Source organism: Plecotus auritus (assembly GCF_963455305.1).
Source record: "Plecotus auritus genome assembly, chromosome: 1".
Taxonomy (NCBI): Eukaryota; Metazoa; Chordata; class Mammalia; order Chiroptera; family Vespertilionidae; genus Plecotus; species Plecotus auritus.
In genome coordinates, this window is record NC_137770.1 from 5,044,337 (window position 1) to 5,062,875 (window position 18,539).

The 18,539-nt window shown below is 61.7% G+C and overlaps 1 protein-coding gene across 1 annotated transcript in view; it reads right to left on the bottom strand.

The window, feature by feature from the left end:
* Positions 1–18,539, bottom strand: part of CDC42BPB (CDC42 binding protein kinase beta) — an 89,401-nt gene that overhangs the window by 17,007 nt on the left and 53,855 nt on the right. Inside the window, exons 8-21 of the mRNA XM_080665007.1 lie at positions 18,144–18,392; positions 16,269–16,348; positions 14,384–14,550; positions 14,195–14,314; positions 13,356–13,489; positions 12,182–12,424; positions 10,858–10,968; positions 9,377–9,621; positions 9,181–9,286; positions 8,701–8,825; positions 7,725–7,830; positions 5,630–5,778; positions 4,986–5,080; positions 3,521–3,600 (exon numbers count right to left, since the gene is read on the bottom strand). Of these exons, the coding sequence (XP_080521133.1) occupies positions 3,521–3,600; positions 4,986–5,080; positions 5,630–5,778; positions 7,725–7,830; positions 8,701–8,825; positions 9,181–9,286; positions 9,377–9,621; positions 10,858–10,968; positions 12,182–12,424; positions 13,356–13,489; positions 14,195–14,314; positions 14,384–14,550; positions 16,269–16,348; positions 18,144–18,392 (2,010 nt within the window). The remainder of the gene's footprint in view (positions 1–3,520; positions 3,601–4,985; positions 5,081–5,629; positions 5,779–7,724; positions 7,831–8,700; positions 8,826–9,180; positions 9,287–9,376; positions 9,622–10,857; positions 10,969–12,181; positions 12,425–13,355; positions 13,490–14,194; positions 14,315–14,383; positions 14,551–16,268; positions 16,349–18,143; positions 18,393–18,539) is intronic.

The following is an 18,539-nucleotide window of genomic DNA, read 5'->3' on the forward strand; positions in this document are numbered from 1 at the left end:
GGCCGCTGGCAAGGCTGCTGGGGGCGGCCCTTTCCGGGCGAGGTCTGGCACAGCCCCTCAACCAACGGCTTCCGCAAAGCGAGGAACCCGCATGTGTCCTCTGCACAATTCCCGCCAAAATGCCCAGCCCTCATCTCACGATGGGGCATCAGACAAACCCAGAGTGCCGGGCCTCACAAGATGCTGCTCTGGCCAGGCCAGCACCAGCACAGGGGAGGGAGGCCCGTTCCCGGGGACAGGGGACCGGCGGGACAGCTCAGCGCGGTTCCCAGACTCCGCCTGGACCTGCAACCCGGGCCTCAGGGCCACCTTGTCCACACGACAGTGACATCGCGGTCACGAGGGGCCGAGACCTCGTCCACACGACAGTGACATCGCGGTCACGAGGGGCCGAGACCTCGTCCACACGACAGTGACGTGGTGGTTACAAGGGGCCACCTCATCCACACGACAGTGACATCGCAGTCACGAGGGGCCGAGACCTCGTCCACACGACAGTGACGTGGTGGTTACGAGGGGCCACCTCATCCACACGACAGTGACATCGCAGTCACGAGGGGCTGAGACCTCGTCCACACGACAGTGACATCGCGGTCACGAGGGGCCGAGACCTCGTCCACACGACAGTGACATCGCGGTCACGAGGGGCCGAGACCTCGTCCACACGACAGTGACATCGCGGTCACGAGGGGCCGAGACCTCGTCCACACGACAGTGACATCGCGGTCACGAGGGGCCGAGACCTCGTCCACACGACAGTGACATCGCGGTCACGAGGGGCCGAGACCTCGTCCACACGACAGTGACATCGCGGTCACGAGGGGCCGAGACCTCGTCCACACGACAGTGACATCGCGGTCACGAGGGGCCGAGACCTCGTCCACACGACAGTGACATCGCGGTTACGAGGGGCCACCTCGTCCACACGACAGTGACATCGCGGTTACAAGGGGCCACCTTGTCCACACGACAGTGACATCGCGGTTACGAGGGGCCACCTCATCCACACGACAGTGACATCGCGATTACGAGGGGCCGAGACCTCGTCCACACGACAGTGACATCGCGGTTACGAGGGGCCGAGACCTCGTCCACACGACAGTGACATCGCGGTTACGAGGGGCCACCTCGTCCACACGACAGTGACATCGCGGTTACAAGGGGCCACCTTGTCCACACGACAGTGACATCGCGGTTACGAGGGGCCACCTCGTCCACACGACAGTGACATCGCGGTTACGAGGGGCCACCTCATCCACACGACAGTGACATCGCGGTTACGAGGGGCCGAGACCTCGTCCACACGACAGTGACATCGCGGTTACGAGGGGCCGAGACCTCGTCCACACGACAGTGACATCGCGATTACGAGGGGCCACCTCGTCCACATGACAGTGACATCGCGGTTACGAGGGGCCACCTTGTCCACACGACAGTGACATCGCGGTTACGAGGGGCCACCTCGTCCACACGACAGTGACATCGCGGTTACGAGGGGCCGAGACCTCGTCCACACGACAGTGACATCGCGGTTACGAGGGGCCACCTCGTCCACACGACAGTGACATCGCGGTTACGAGGGGCCGAGACCTCGTCCACACGACAGTGACATCGCGGTTACGAGGGGCCGAGACCTCGTCCACACGACAGTGACATCGCGGTTACGAGGGGCCACCTCATCCACACGACAGTGACATTGCGGTTACGAGGGGCCGAGACCTCGTCCACACGACAGTGACATCGCGGTTACGAGGGGCCACCTCGTCCACACGACAGTGACATCGCGGTTACGAGGGGCCGAGACCTCGTCCACACGACAGTGACATCGCGGTCACGAGGGGCCGAGACCTCGTCCACACGACAGTGACATCGCGGTCACGAGGGGCCGAGACCTCGTCCACACGACAGTGACATCGCGGTCACGAGGGGCCGAGACCTCGTCCACACGACAGTGACATCGCGGTCACGAGGGGCCGAGACCTCGTCCACACGACAGTGACGTGGTGGTTACAAGGGGCCACCTCATCCACACGACAGTGACATCACGGTTCCGTGGGGCCACCTCATTTACACAACAGTGACATCGCGATTACGAGGGGCCACCTCGTCCACATGACAGTGACATCGCGGTTACGAGGGGCCACCTTGTCCACACGACAGTGACATCGCGGTTACGAGGGGCCGAGACCTCGTCCACACGACAGTGACATCGCGGTTACGAGGGGCCACCTCGTCCACACGACAGTGACATCGCGGTTACAAGGGGCCACCTTGTCCACACGACAGTGACATCGCGGTTACGAGGGGCCGAGACCTCGTCCACACGACAGTGACATCGCGGTTACGAGGGGCCACCTCGTCCACACGACAGTGACATCGCGGTTACGAGGGGCCGAGACCTCGTCCACACGACAGTGACATCGCGGTTACGAGGGACCGAGACCTCGTCCACACGACAGTGACATCGCGGTTACGAGGGGCCGAGACCTCGTCCACACGACAGTGACATCGCGGTTACGAGGGGCCGAGACCTCGTCCACACGACAGTGACATCGCGGTTACGAGGGGCCGAGACCTCGTCCACACGACAGTGACATCGCGGTTACGAGGGGCCGAGACCTCGTCCACACGACAGTGACATCGCGGTTACGAGGGGCCGAGACCTCGTCCACACGACAGTGACATCGCGGTTAGCTGCGGCCACGTGGGAGGATGGCCCGACCTTAGGACATGAGCTCTGGAGCAGTGCAGGGTCGCTGATGCCTACAAGGCTCTTTCCCTAGCGGGGGGAGTGCGGTGCGCGGGGCGGGGGCCGCACGTGGCAGGACGCTGGCTGAGAGGCGGCGCTCACTGCAGGCGCTCCCGCCTCTGCTGCAGGGGGCAACGTTCCCAAACAAAGGCGGGAACCCGCACACCCCGCACAGGGCCCACGAATGAGACCCTCTCTCAAGCTTTCCCTTCGGGCGTCCGGAGGCTGCTAGGAAGGGCCGTCCCTACTCCTCCGGAAAAGGGGAGGCGCGGGGCCCCGAGGCCGCGGGAAACAGTGCGACGGGAGTGGGGCTCGCCCTGCATTCTGCCACTCCCTGTGCAGGCAGCACTGCCCGCGCCCTAGAGCTCCAACTTAGGCGGCAGCGAGGGGCCTCCGCCCGTCGGGGAGAGCAGCGGGGAGCCAGGGTGCCACCAAAGGTCCGCCTGCTCTTCCCTGGCTGCGGTGCGAGGCCGTGCTTCAACAGCTGCCTGGAGCCCCGCAGGCAGAGGCCCAGGCAACCTCTGTCCTGCAGACACGGAGCGGCTCCTCAGCAGCTCTCACTAATTCCGGAAGCTCCTCTGGAAACATTTCAAGTCCTCAGAGGTCTGTAACCTACACACTTCACATCCTGGTGGACAGAGCAGCACGCCTGAGGTCAAGCGTCAGATGGGACTTGGCTGGGGTGTTCTGGCCCCGCAGGAGTCAGATCGCAGGGCACTATTTCTAACCGGTCGCCAACGCGCTTTTCGCTTGTAAAAGACAGTTACTCACCCTGAAGGTCAGGTCGTGTGCGAGCGGTGCAGTGTTGAAATACTCAAAGACAGAGTCCTGGAAACCTGCAAGTTTGAGTCCTGTAAGACAGACAGGCACGGTGGAACGTGAGATGCCTTACGCTGGGACGGGAAGGCTTCCTTCCTATCGGCACACGCCGACCTCCCCGTTAACGGATAGGCCTGATGCGGTGCCACGCCAATGCCGTGACCTCCCCAGCCGGGACAGGAATGCGAGCTCACCTGGGAGAGAGGGGGGACACCTCGGAGTCTCTAAAGAAAGGGGCGGGAGGGGACCGACCAGCTGTTAAAACGGACCCACGAGCGGTCTGGCCCAGGAATGACGAACAGGGGAGGAAATCCAGGCTCAGACCAGGCGCCCAGGGCAAGCTCACGCACGCGCAGAGTAACAGGCAGTCAGCAGGACGGGAACTTAACCACTGGTGCGTGGCGGGCCACGGGGAAAGGTACAACTGGGTCCGCCCCGGACTGCACATCAGCACAAACTCCGAAGGGGTCGGTGAGCTACACCGAACGGCGGCACGTGGCCGTGTAGAAGAGCAGAGGTGCGCACGCTGAACACCTGACCCAGGAGTACCTCCCGATGCCTCAAGAAGGGCAAACTGGTCAACCTGACACACACCCCATTGGAAACCCCCATCCCTGGCTTAAAGTAAAAAACGCTAAGTAAAGGACAGCCGAGGAAACGTATTTGCAACTTCAGCCACAAACAAAAGCCTCTAATCCTCAATACCCTGAAAGCTTCTGAGGAGCAAAAGACTTCACGACTTCTGTTTTTAAAATGGGCAAAAGATACACATGTGTAAACCACAGAGTGGGAACCACAAATAGCCCACGTGTGTGTGAAAAGATGCTCATCCTGCTTGTAAGAAAACGCAAACCAGGCCCCGCTGCGATGCTGCTTCGCACCGACCAGGGTGAGACCACCCTTGGGTGCAACTGGGACCTCGCCTGCACCGCAGCGGGCACACGGATGTCCTGGCGCCTGCAGCAGCTGGCAGCACCTACAAGGTGTGCACGCTGACCCTTGGACCGGCAGTTCACTCTGGACGTCTCGCCCCAAAACACAGTGACGGGAATGGGAAATGCTGTACGCGTGGCCACACAAGGCAGAGGGTCCAGGACAGCAAGGCCGGAACGGCAGCCAGCCAGCCGCAGGGGCACAGAGCGGTCCCTGTGTCATGGGATGTGACGGCTAACTACACTCGCGTGCATGTGCCCTATTCTGTCAAGAGGAAACACAGGAAGGACCGACCCAGACCCGTGGGTGGCTTTGGGGAGTAATCGTTGGACGCACCTGTTTCAGAATTTGGCTTTGGCGTGACTAAGTGCTTCTTCAAAGAACTAAAGCTATCAGCCCTGCAAGAAACTCAGTCCAAAGCAAAGCATTTCCATCGCAAAAGGCTTCCACTTCAAAACTGTAAGAACTTGTCATTTCAATTTACCAGTATCTGCTCTAAATTTCTCTTCCATCTTCTTCTTCAAAATGTCCATTTCTTCTAATAATTCTTTATTTTTGGCCTCCGAGTCCTTCAGTTTACTGAAATGAGAAACAGGCGCGTTAGGTGCAGAGCCCAGGCCATCTGCGTGCGGCTGAGCGGAAGGCGTGAGCGGGGCTGTGCCAGGGAGAGTGCCGGGACGCGCCAGGGCTCCACAAACACGCGGACAGACACAGGCTTGACGGGGCGGCCTCCCCCTAACACGTCTGGACATACAAACACGGACGGTAAAAACCACGGTCTGGAAAGTGCATGTCACGAGCCTGCGGCGTTTTGGACATCCTCTCTGTGGACCACCCGGTGCCCACTGAGGACCCCCAGCCCAGGGGCTCAGCCCTGACACCTGCGTCTTTCCCCAACGGGCAAGAGGGTGGCTACCACCTCCCTGAGCGCAGGGTCTTGGGGTTCCCAGCCTTTTGCAGGGGGACATCTGGCGAGGAGGCGAGCAGGCCAGTCCAGCACTGGGGACCTGCCATCGAATCCTGGCTCTGCACTTGGTTAGCGCGGGACACCTGCCCACACCTCAGCCCCATCATCGGTGAGGGGACAGCTCGGGGCGTGCCCCAGGTCCCACGCGGAAGGCCAAGCACCTTTCAAAGGAGAGGTTCGCGTCCTTGGCCTTCCGCAGCTCCTCCTGAACCAGCTGCTTGGCCCGGATCTCGGCCTCCAGCGCCGACTGCAGCTCCAGCCGCGCGGACATGTCCAGCTTCTGACTGCGGCGCACCTTCCAGAGGGGGTCCTGCGTGCGTCGGTTCAAACGTTAAAGTACATGTTAAGCTACTAACTTTACAAAATTAACGCTAACAAATGACAAGTTCATCTTTTTCTGGCCTTAAACTTTTTTTTAACATTTTAAATTTATTTTATTGTTTAAAGTATTACAAATAGTAGTACATACGTCTCCTTTTTTTCCCCATTGACCTTCCCCCGGCCTCCCCTACCCCCGGCACATGCCCTTACCCCACTCCCCCCTCCCCCAGCGTCTTGCCTTAAACTTTGATCATATTTACAAATTAACTCTCAGATATTATCAAAGTCCATCACAGCCAACTTTGTTTTCAGTATTTTATAGCCTTTATTCTTTCTTAGAGGTCTTCTAAAAATTCACTAATTTTTTTAAAAAAGAAAATGGATCCTATAATGTAATTTTTTTTTTTCAAAGAGGGAGAAGAAGAGAGAGAGAGAAATATCAACAGTGAGAGAGAATCGTTGATCGGCTGCCTTCTACACGCCCCTTACTGGGGAATCGAGCCCACAACCTGGGCATGTGCCCTAACCTGGAATCAAACCCGGGACCCTTCATCCCGCAGGCCGACGCTCTATCCACTGAGCCAAACCGACCAGGGCTATCAATTTCTATTTGGGTCACTAGACTCTTACAAACCTAAGCTGCGTTGTAAGGTCACATTATCTTATTTTGTTACATCCTGAAACATTCTGCTATTTCTCAGTGCAGGGATGATGTCATTCCTCATCCACGATGCCTACCTGAGAGGAAGACTAAGAAAGGAAAAGGAGGGACGGGCACGGCTAGGGAATGAGTGAGCGAGGGAAGCAGCCACGGCAGCACCTGCTCCCTGGCCGGCCGGCCAGCCCGCCGCCTGTCAAGGGGACGAGGCATCTGGACACTTCATTCTTAAAGTTTCAAGCGCAGCCGAGGCTTCCACTTCCCGTCCGTCTCGGAGGGAGCGCGGCCGCGGGGACTTCCCAGCTGCAGGCAGGAGCGGGTGTGGGGGGAACACGACCGAAACCTCCGTGTCTCAGACAACGCCGTCGTGGACGGCTTTTCTCCGGAATCAGTAAGTGACCAATATACCCTCAGGGAAAAGGAACTGTAACCTCATCCAATTTGTCCTTCGACAGGAACTATCTACAAAGTATTTTACAACACAAATCTCCAGAGCCCGTTTGGCTAGAAGGACCTGGGACGGCACCTTCCGCCTCCTGTAAGGTTTGCACAGACTGATGAGCGCAGCTCCTAAGGGCAGTGCACGCACGCAGGCTGGAGGAGCGCCGAGACGGGAGGCGCTCACTGACCGTCCCAATTGCTGCGGAAACCTCACACGAAGACGTTTTCCACTTACGGGGCCGCTGCGGCCGTGGTCTTCTCGTCAAGAAACCTGAGCTGTCACTGTTTCTCACAGACGGCTCTGGGGACGCAGCGAGTCCCTCGGACACGCACTGAGGCCGCTGCGTGCTCAGCCTCCGCGCCCAGACTGAGCTCTGGTTCTCGTGTGCGGGTAAGCAGTGAGCACACCTGCCGGCGCCGTCCCTCTGGGTAAATACACCTTCCAACCAGGGAAACGGGACGCAGCTAGAATTCTAATAACCCTTTTCACTGAGCCTCTTTCTTACTGCTCTGTGTCGGTCACAAAGAACTTATTTGTTTTTAAAAAGTAAACGGGACCCAGAAAAATGGAGACGAGGGAACTGGGCCGAGAGGGGACCCGTGCAGCCCCGAGCTCGCCACACTCCCGACGCCGCAAACACAGACACTGCACTGTCTGGTCCGAGGGTGGGCCGTCCTGCCGAGGATGTCCCCAGAGCGTGGCTACAGGAGCGAGAGGACGAAAGAACCTGTCCCCCGGAGCGGACACGCTGCCGGAGCAACCTGTGCGGTACCTCACGGCGAAAGCCCCTGTGAGTTCCCTGGTGACAAAACGTGTGCTTTCAGGCACGACCCACCAGTGTCCTCGACCCCAGGCTGGAGCTCCTCAACGTCTCGAGCTCTTCCGTCATCTTCGAGGCCAGAGCTTGAAGGTAACCCCGCGCGTCTTTCTCGTCGCTGACCCTGCGGGAGGGGACGTGTCTCTGAGTGCCTGGAGCAAGGAGCACGCATGGGTCGCACCTCCCTGAAGGCACAGGGACCCAGTGTCCTCTCAGGGGACACCAGTCCCCGGGACAACAGAATGCCCCTTTGGCCGGCTGGTGTGGCTCAGTGGTTGAGAGTCGACCTATGAACCAGGAGGTCGAGGTTCAATTCCCCAGGGTAGGTCCTGCAGAAGGCAGCTGATCAATGACTCTCTCATCATTGATGTTTCTCCCTCTCCCTCTCCCTTCCTCTCTGAAATCAATAAAAGCATGTTTTAAAAACAAGAAGGTGTCTTAGGTAGAGGCCAGTCCTCGCTCTTCCGGCCGCAGGTGTCCCTGCACAGCCTCAGCCACTCCTCAGAGACCTGGTGGCTGCTTCTGCACCTTTAGCTCAGCGCAGTGGCACTGGGCAGAACGGCCACCTGACCTTAGTGCTGTGGGGACATAGCAGAGGGCTGTGCCTGGACATCAGAGAAATAGCGGGAGGTGCACATGACAGTCACAGAGGAAGATGGGAGCCAGAGAAACTGCACTCTGGGCGGGTGCACCTGAGCCTGGCCACGCCTCTGGGCGGCCCCCCCATCCTGGCCACACCTCTGGGTGCCCCCCCCAGCTTGGCCACGCCTCTGGGTGCCCCCCCAGCCTGGCCACGCCTCTGGCCGGCCCCCCCAGCCTGGCCACACCTCTGGGCGGCCCCCCCACCCTGGCCACACCTCTGGGCGGCCCCCCACCCTGGCCACGCCTCTGGGCGCCCCCCCCCAGCCTGGCCACGCCTCTGGGCGGCCCCCCCAGCCTGGCCACGCCTCTGGGCGGCCCCCCCAGCCTGGCCACGCCTCTGGGCGGGACGTACCACTGGATGATCTCGGCAATCTGGGCTTCCCAGTGGGCCACCGACTCCTTCTTGGCTGCCAGGTCCTGCAGCTCGCCCTCCAGCTGCCTGTTCTGAGCTGTGAGTTTGTCCACGAAGGAGCAAAGCTGAAAGGAAACAGTGCACCACGCAGTGGGTTATGTGGCGCCTGCAAACAGGACATCAGCATTATTCAACTACAAGTTCTTTGGAAGATTCTGCGTTTTCTTCAATCGTTATGAGGTTCAGGACGTGGGTTTTTGACTGTATCTAACTCCAGTCACATTTCAATGCGGATCTGAACATAAAAGGGATCAAGAGCCAGCGATTTCAGATAATCAGCAGCTTTTAACCAAATACAAACGTCCCATTTAAAAGATCACCACTGCGTCATTTAAAAACAAAAATACTTAGAGCACCAACTTCCAGCATCCACGCGGGGAAAGTTCCCACCGCCCGAAGCGATCCCGAGCCTTCCATTACCCTCTCCTTCTCGGCAGCCAGCTTCTTGTTCTCCTCGGACAGCACGGCTCGGTCTCGCTCGTACTTGTCTTTGACGGTGCCCACTGCCTCCTCCACCTCACTGAGCCTGTGGGAGGGCGAGGGGGGGTCAGAGCCCACCGGGCCCCCCCGGCCCAGCCGCACGGCCTGTCTCTCCCGCGGAGGCGCGGGGACTCACCGCTCTCGCTTTGCCTTCTCCAGTTTGTCTTTCAGCATTAAGATCTCCTTCTGCAGGGCCAGCTGCTGGCTCTCGGAGTCATGCACCTCCTTCCTCACGGTCTTTACCTCCAGCACGTGGGAGGCCTCGCGCCTGACCAGCTCCTCTTCGTAAAACAGGACCTTCTTCTCCAGCTCGGACTTGATTTTGGAAATCTCTTGCTGATGCTCTAAGGAGGCACCTGGTCCCCGGCCCCCTTGCTTGCCCTGGAGAGGAAGGTTCAGGTAAGTCACACACCTCCCTGCCCTCCCTCGGGGTCACGCTGTGTCCCCTCCCACATGCAGGCCCTTGGAAGCGGCGGCCTGGGCCCCCCAACGGCAGGCACAGTCCTGGGACACAGCTGAGCCTGGTCCAGTGGTCCTCCTCAGGAGGGCAGCGGGGGTGACAGCATCTGCCCTGCAGGAGGGATGTGCCAGACCTGCGGGGCCCGAGGCTGTCACACTGCAACGCGAATGCTTCCGGGTCTCTCTCTGCCAGCACTCCCGCTCAGTACTCTGAGGACCGACTCTGTCAGGCCCCCTGCGGCTATGGCCACGTGACGTCTCTGCTCTCCTGCAGCGGAGGGCAGTGACTGACACACACCAGCGGACCACAAGACAGCCACGCAGGGGACGTGACAAAGACGGGGGTTGGGGGGGAGGCAGGAGTGCGGTTCAACGCACTGGCCAGGCCGGTGGCGGCAAAGAGGAGGGGAGACCCAGACACCTCGAGGAGATGAAGGGGAGAGGTGGCGGATTCGCCAGGGGCCGGGAGGGGTTTCGAGGGAGAGAGAAGCCTCAGTGTCTCCATTCACAGACAAGGAACCCACGGCTAGGCCGGTGGAGGGCCTGGGAGTGCACGAGGTCAGCCAGGAGCCCAGCCTCCCCATCGCCCTCTTCCCATTCCAGGCCTTGCCCCTGGTCCCTCGCCGCCGCCTCTGGCCATGGATGACCAGCCTGTCTCCGCTGTCAGTGGCAGGACCGGGCTTTAAGGAGCTTCCCCAGAAGTGGGCCCAGGAGTTTAGAGACTCAGGTGTCAGCCCTGACCGGTTTGGCTCAGTGGATAGAGCGTCGGCCTGCGGACTGAAGGGTCCCGGGTTCGATTCCGGTCAAGGGCATGTACCTTGGTTGCGGGCACATCCCCAGTGGGGGGTGTGCAGGAGGCAGCTGATCGATGTTTCTCTCTCATCAATGTTTCTAGCTCTCTATCCCTCTTCCCTTCCTCTCTGTAAAAAATCAATAAAAAAAAAAAAAAAAGAAAAGAAAAGAAACCCCGGAGTCCAGAGGCACAGGTGCTAGTGACGGGCTCGCACAGCCGCCAGAGCCGCTGGAGAAGCGAGGGCACCCTATGGCCGGGGCCTCAGAGTGGCCCGCCCGCCAACAGGCCCACTCCTCGGGATGAGTCCCCAGTCGGGAGGGAGGGTCACGCCGCTGGTGGGGGGAGCGGGACCCCGCAGGCTCTACCTTGAGGGCCTCGAGCTCACTTTCCAGCTGCTTGGAGAAGCTCTCGCTGTGCTCGCGAAGCTTGCGCTCCTTGGAGGCCTCGGCCACAGCGTCCTCGAGCCGAGCTTCCAGCTGCAAAACGGAGAAGCGCGCGCGGTTCAGAGGCACCGAGCCAGCTGCACGCGGCACCCCTCCCTGCCCACCCGGTCTCCACGCGGCACCCCTCCCTGCCCACACCGTCTCCACGCGGCACCCCTCCCTGCCCACCCGGCCTCCACGCGGCACCCCTCCCTGCCCACCCGGCCTCCACGCGGCACCCCTCCCTGCCCACACGGCCTCCACGCGGCACCCCTCCCTGCCCACACGGCCTCCACGCGGCACCCCTCCCTGCCCACACGGTCTCCACGCGGCACCCCTCCCTGCCCACACGGTCTCCACGCGACACCCCTCCCTGCCCACCCCGTCTCCACGCGGCACCCCTCCCTGCCCACACGGTCTCCACGCGACACCCCTCCCTGCCCACCCCATCTCCATGCGGCACCCCTCCCTGCCCACAAGGTCTCCACGCGGCACCCCTCCCTGCCTACCCGGTCTCCACACGGCACCCCTCCCTGCCCACACGGTCTCTCAGCACGCAGAATCCTGCAAGCTCTCACCTCGTTCTGCAAGGCCTCCCTTTGCTCCCCGCCCACCCCCCGTCCCCCGAGTCCATGCCCAGACAGTGCACACCGCAAGGAACACAAAACAGGGACTCAGAGATGTTTTCTGTTCAGCCAGCTATTTAAAAAATCACAAAAATGTAAAAATTGCCACTCTTCTCACTACGTTTTTGGGAAAAATAATTACGACGCTATTTATGCTAACTTGTAACGGGTTTACTGTTATAATGAAAAAAGTGTCACTTTTCACGTCTAACGTGGTGAACGTTAAGAGCCACAAGCCACACAGACGAGCTCTCCAGGCCCCACTGGCCTGCCGGCGTGAGGGCCGCGGCCTGGGGTGCAGGCCGAGCCCCGCCCGCTCCTGGCTGCTGCGCGGACGCCGGGGGTGTGCATCCCGGAAGCCCCGCTGCATCCCATCGCGGCGTGTGTGTGTCACGTCTGTTGGGCGTGAGACCGCTATCAGCTTCCAAAGGGAATTTTAAAAACCAGCGCTGCCGGCGTCTCTCACTAACGTCACAAATGGACGCAGGGGCCGAGCACCACAGAGCCATCGCTTGCCAGACCCACTCACTCGGCTTCACCCGAGTGCACGGGCCACGCTGGCCGCTGTGCTGCGCCAGCTGTTGGAGGTTTGCTGAGGTCACACGAAAGCCCACTGGTGCAGCCCGCGCCCAGGCCCCTACCTCCTTCCTGAGCCTCTCGGATTTGCGGACCTCCTGCCGCATGGAGTCGACCCTCTGCATGGCGGCCTCCACCTCCTCCTCCTTGTCGCGGAGCTGCCGGGACACCTTCTGCTTCTGAGCGCGCAGCTCTGCCACGCGCTCGCTGAGCTCCGAGAACTCCTGCAGGGCCAGCTTCCGCTGCTGGTGGGCATCTTTCAGCTCTCTGGCCTGCGACTTCAAGCGCTCTGACGCTTCAACCAGTTGCTGAACAGAAAGAACGACACCGCTGGACGCTGCCGTCGCAGATGCGAAGGCTGGGAGCTCAGGGACAGCGCAGTCCGAGGCTCGCCGGCCAGGCACAGCCCCTCTGCCCCAGCTCGGCTGTGTGCAGCCTGGACGTGCACCTGAGCTCGGGCTGAGCCCCCATCTAGACAGACCTTCCCAGCCCGGGGAACGACGCTCCACACGCCGCCCACAATCACAAAGGTGGACGAGGATGGACTCTGGTGAATGTTAAGTAACCAGAGTCCCCAGTGCCCAGACAGCAGAACTGGAAAGGGCATGTTACACCGGGAAGGCTCAGGCTCCGAACAAAGGAAGGAACTGTGAACAGGGCCAGGCGGCTGGCCCTTTCCTGGCGTCTGAGGGGAGCGGCTGCACTGACCTCCCCGCCCTGCAGCTGGTCCCTGTGGCACCCGCTGGCCCGAGGCTGGAAGAGCGGGACTCGAACGGGTTGGGGGTGGCTCCCGCGCGGGGAGGAGAGTGCCCGCACCAGGCCCCGTGGCTCAGAGCGGCTTTCCGACACGGGGAGCAGCAGGGCACCCCCAGCACACACCAGACCACGCACTGCAGGTGCTGTGATACCACGTTAGCCAGTCAACCTGGGTTTGAAACCCCCACGTCTGAGAGAGCAGACCCCAAGCGCAGGTCCACTGACCTGAGTGCTTAAATGAGCCTCTTTAGAAAGCTCAATCCCGAGTGAACACACAGCAACGTGTTTACTGAGAAGTCAAACGGATAGAGGAGTTCGGGGGAGACACCCCCATGTCAGCCAGTGGCCTCCTCTGCACAGCCCTGTGGCGGCCAAGCGTCCCTTCTGGAAGCGGGGGGCCCCCAACGGGGCTGCTCCCGGCTGTGCCACACGGAGCACGCAGACCGGCCCGCACAGTCCCCTCCGCTCGCAGTGGCCTGCTACCTTGTGGAAGTCCTCCTTCTCCTGCCGCGCCACGCGGTACTGCTTTTCCAGGCCTTTCAGCCGGAGCGCGGAGCCCTCCTGCTCCGAGCGGAGCGCCACTGCGTCCTCCAGTTGTTGCTCGAGCCTGCTTGAGTCTGAGCGAAGGAGAGAACAAACCGTGTGCCCTCCACGCGAAAGCTCCTCCGATTCCAGCCTGAACGAGGGCCCGCGCTCAGGCAGAGGCTCCGGACTGCCCACGCACAGCAGGGCCCCGCAGCCACCTGGCACCCCCCTGCCGCATCCTCGCTGCCCGGTGCAGCTGGCAGTGTAGCCTCAGGGGCAACAGCTTCGCCCAGAGCAGACTCCACGGAGCCTTTGCGGGCGGGGACACGGGTTCCAGACAGAACTGGGGCGAAGCTGCCCGCCTCGGGTCTGCCTGGTGATGCGTCAGCGCCAACCCGTCAGGTCAAGGGTTAAGACTTAGAAGTGACCTGAGTGTTTGGGGAACTGATAACCTAGGAACCAGGAAGACGGACGGGCAGCAGACCCAGCACTGGGACCAGAGAGCAGGCTCGCTGCGGCCGGCGGGGCCTCAGAGCCCAGAGGAGCCAGGGCAGGGAGGGCAACAGGCTCCGAGTCCGGGGTGAGCAGAGGAGCCGTCTCTGGCTGGAGCTAGGAAAGCATCAGCGCTCAGCATCTGGGGAAGGGCTTTAAGTAAATGGACAACGTGTGGCCCTCTGACCGCCTTGCTGACGCGGAGACTGTCCCTGCTTCTGCGCCACGAGAAAAGGCTCTGTAGTTCCCTGTGCCGAGACCAACGGCCTGAGAGCGGAGAATACTCGGTCCAACCGCAAACGTACCTGCTATTTTATTCTTCAGGCGCTCGATCTCCTCAGTCAGCCTTTTCACCTCTTTATCTCGGGCCGCACTGCCCAGGCCCCGAGCCGAGCCGTGGAGGGACTGCACGGTCTGCGTGGACTCTGGGGGGGGACACAGGCGTGAGCGCGGCCCCGGTGCGAGCCCCCGTGGCCACAGGAGCCGGCCCTCACCTTGCAGCTTCCTGCTCAGCTCCAGCTTCTCTTGCTCCAGCCTCCGGATCCTCCGCTCGTAGGCCTCCGCCTGCAGGCTGCTCTCCAGGTCCCGCTGCACGCCCTCGTCCTTGGTTGAGGCGCTGGACTGCATCATGCTCTTCAGAGAGCCTCGGTCAGAAAAGCAGCTGCAAACAAAGCACAGGCCTCACCACGGAGCCCCACGGCCCGGCCTGTCCGCGTCTAAAGGCTCCCTGGGGTGGAAGGCAAACACAGACGCCTGTGAAAAGCCTCTATTGTTTATGGAGCCAGAGTCAGACCAGAGTCCTCCTTACGCAGGAACTGGGTGACAATGGCCCAGGACAACCCTCGGAGCCAGCCAGAGACCCGTCTCTGCAAATGAGTGAAGGCCATTCCTAAGCCATGGCTCACCCGCAAGGCAAGTGCGGAGCTGGCCTGTGAGGCCTCGCCGGCTGCGCAGAGGTGTCACCGGGCGGCACCGGAGGACAGGGGCGCGGCCAGAGCAGCACAAGCCATCAAGGGCTTCCTGGCTCTGCCGCTAACTGGGGACAGTTCCTTCAGCCCCTGGGGCCCGAGCCCCGTGCGACCTAAGGGTTCCTTCCATTCCAGAGGCTGACCAGCACCACTAAGCCGGTCACTGTGGACAGCGGACCGGCGCAGACGAAGGCAGGAGGTGCTGTCACTCTGAGCCCCCTTCCCGGACTCTTTCCCATTTTACCTCTGCCTTTAGTGTGACGGTGAGTCCTGCACCGAGTGCAGTAGGCACCAGCACGGATATGTCGACAGAAGGACCCAGCAGGGTTTCTCCAAGTGGCCCGGGGGTGCCCTGCGTCCCGGGGGTGTGTGTGTCCTGGGGGTGTGCATAGGGGGGTGTGCGGGTCCTGGGGGTGTGTGCATGGGGGGGGGTGCGTCCTGGGGGAGTGCGTGTCCTGGGGGGGTGTGCATCCGGGGATGTGTGCGTCCCGCCCTATGGTGTCTGTTCCAGGAGAAGGTCCTGGGCCCAACCCGCCAAACTACAGCCTCTGAGCCTGAGACCACAGGCTTGACCGGCACCTGGTGAGCTGGGGGCACCTGGCAGATGGCGAGCCCTGAACCTTGGACAGACAGGAAGGCAACACGCCCACCTCCTGGGCCACCCGTGAAGGCGGGAGGCAGCAGCCGCCTCTGGCGCTCAGCGGCTGCTCAGCGCACTGCGGGCACCGCGTCAGAGCAGCCTCTCCTGAGCGCTCACAGGAGCCCCGGAGCCGAGCCGTGAGCTTCCTGCACACCCCGTGGCAGCCCACCTGGCGGCCGTCGCCCGAACCCTGCTCCTCTTGCCCCAGTGTCCTTCTCAGAGGGAGGGAGACACGACTTCCGAGAGGCCCATTCGAGACAGACACCCACAGAAACACACGTGGCGGCACTGGCGCGGGGGGCTGGGGCCCAGTGGGCGTGGCTCTCGCTCTGCAGGGCGTGTGCTCCACCCCGCTAACGGAAGCTGGGCTCCGGCGATCCCTGAAAGGCCACAGTGTCCTAACGAAAGACGGCTCTGGGCCGAGCGGGCGGCTGCCACCAAACCGCATGGCACCATGCTGTGGCCTCCAGGTAAGCTCAGCAGTCGGCGGCCTGGGGCCACCCCTCCCCCCATCGCACCAAGAAGGTGTTTACGTCGTTAAAGGGCTGCTAAGGAGGATGAAGAAGAATATACGACACAGACCACAAAGCCTGTTACTTCCTCCCAGGTTCTTGGGAGGAGTCTGACCTGCTGTGTCCCTCCATGCAGTGACCAGCGGCACATTTTTAAAGAACAAACTCCCCCACACCCCCCCTAAGGGGGCACCCAGTGCCCCGATGCACGCGCTAGGCAGAGCAGAGCCTCACGCAGGAACGACAGAACCAGACGTACCTTTCCGTGGTGAACGTGAAACCGATGAACGGCAAGTGCAGCCCAGAGAAACCCGTGTGCGAGCCAGGAGGCAGCATCTCCTGCGTGAGAGCACATATGGCACCGTGAGAGCGCACATGGCACCGTGAGAGCGCACATGGCACCGTGAGAGCGCGTATGGCACCGGGAGAGCGCGTATGGCACCGGGAGAGCACGTATGGCACCGGGAGAGCACGTATGGCACCGTGAGAGCGCGTATGGCACCGGGAGAGCGCGTATGGCACCGGGAGAGCACGTACGGCACCGTGAGAGCGCGCACGGCACCGTGAGAGCGCGCAGGGCACCGTGAGAGCGCGCACGGCACCGTGAGAGCGCGCACGGCACCGGGAGAGCGCGCACGGCACCGGGAGAGCGCGCACGGCACCGGGAGAGCGCGCACGGCACCGTGAGAGCGCGCACGGCACCGTGAGAGCACACTCGGCACAGGACAGCGTGCTCACTGTGAAGGGGGGCACGCAGGTGCTGTGGGGGGAGGACGCAGCCTGCCAGGGTGACTCCTGGGGTCCCCTGCATGGGCTGGGCACTGGCAGGGCCATTTCTCATTCCTGGCTTGTCGGATGCACCACAGTCAGGAGGGCAGACACACTGCTTTTGCTGGTGATAATGGCTCAGGCCAAACTTGGACCAGGCCAGTAACTTCCACGTTTTAAAGCCACGGCATCTTGTTCAACATGACCCTGAGCAGAGGGGACAGGGCCGCCCAGGGACATGGGGCAGAGGCTGCAGTTCTTGGCCTGAATCAGGCCGGTGGCGAGTGGAGGGCTGAGCCCAAAGGCAGGCGATCCTCGGTGAGCACTAGTTACAACTCCGCCTTCAGCTTGACAATGTTTCTTTATTCAAAATAGAACCGCAGCGACGACTCAGCTGGGAGCTGCGGTGCGGGCCCCGAGAACCCTCCGCAGCAGCTGTGCCCCTCGTCCTAGCTGTGCTCCGAAGGCAGCTCTGACTGGTAAATTAAGGAGCAACCGAACGCTTCCTTTTCTTGGTCAAACTGCTACTGTCCCCAAACCAGGACACAAGTGCGGACAGAGAGCAAAAGGCTGGGCTTGATGAGACCAAACGGATGGTGCAGCGTGAGCAGAACCCGGCCTGTCGACCAGCTCAGACCCGGAGGGTCCCAGGCAGGACCTGGCCTGGAAGTCAGCCTGTGACCCGAGTGCGGCTGAGAAGCAGACACCAGGCCCGTGCCCCAGGGTCGGGGGGGCGGGGGGGGGGGGGAGCCAGAGGCTGCGGGGCGTTAGGCTGGAAGAGGTGACGGCCTCAGGTGACCTCTAATGTGACAACGGAGGCAACACTGCTTTGAAAGGCACAAAACACCACAAAAGCCAAGGCAAGAGTTTTCTGATGAATTCTAGGACAGAACAGCTATTTCACTCTCTCACTCCAACTGCCACCCATTGTTTTAAAAGGGACAACAAGGCCCAAGCTAGAGGGCGCTGTCCTTGACACCTGCCTAACCTTTCCAACACCAGCGCAGCCGCACGGCTTCTGTCTGGACCCGCAACCTGCGTCGCCCACCTATGGACCTGCGGCACCCCCCCGTCCCCCCACTCCTATGGACCTGTGAGCCCCCCCTCCTATGGACCTGCGAGCCCCCCCGCCCGCCTGCCCCTCCTATGGACCTGAGAACCCCCCCACCCGCCCGCCCCTCCTATGGACCTGCGAGCCCCCCCCACCTGCCCCCCCTCCTATGGACCTGTGAGCCCCCCCCCGACCCCCCCATGGACCTGCGGCCCCCGCCCCCCCCCCGCTCCTATGGACCTGCGGCCCCCCCGCCCTGAGTGACCCGCCCCGAGCAAGCAGACCACTGCACACGCCGGCGGAGCCCACACTCACGATGTTCCTCAGCACGTCGTCGTCCACGTCGAAGTTGGACGTGTCAGAAGGACTGCTCACGTCGGGAATGTAAGGTGCCTCCAGGTTCCGTATGTTCTCCCAGTTGAGCCCTTGGAAGAAGGGGTGCTTTTTGAAGTCCTCGATCCCGTTCTGGCCCAGCCGGCGCTCCCTGCTGCAGATCAGCCTCTGCATGAGGTCCTTTGCCTCCTCAGACACATCTGTGACGTGGGACGGGAACTGGAACCGCTCCTGGGTGGGGGTAAGGGGTGCGTGATGAGGGCGCTCGGGAGGCGGCGCAGACGCCGCAGGAGGCGAGCAGGACCACGGCAGAGCGAGCATCAGGCCACGAACTCAGCGCCGACGGCCGCGAACGAGTGAGCTCAGGGGAGAGAGCAT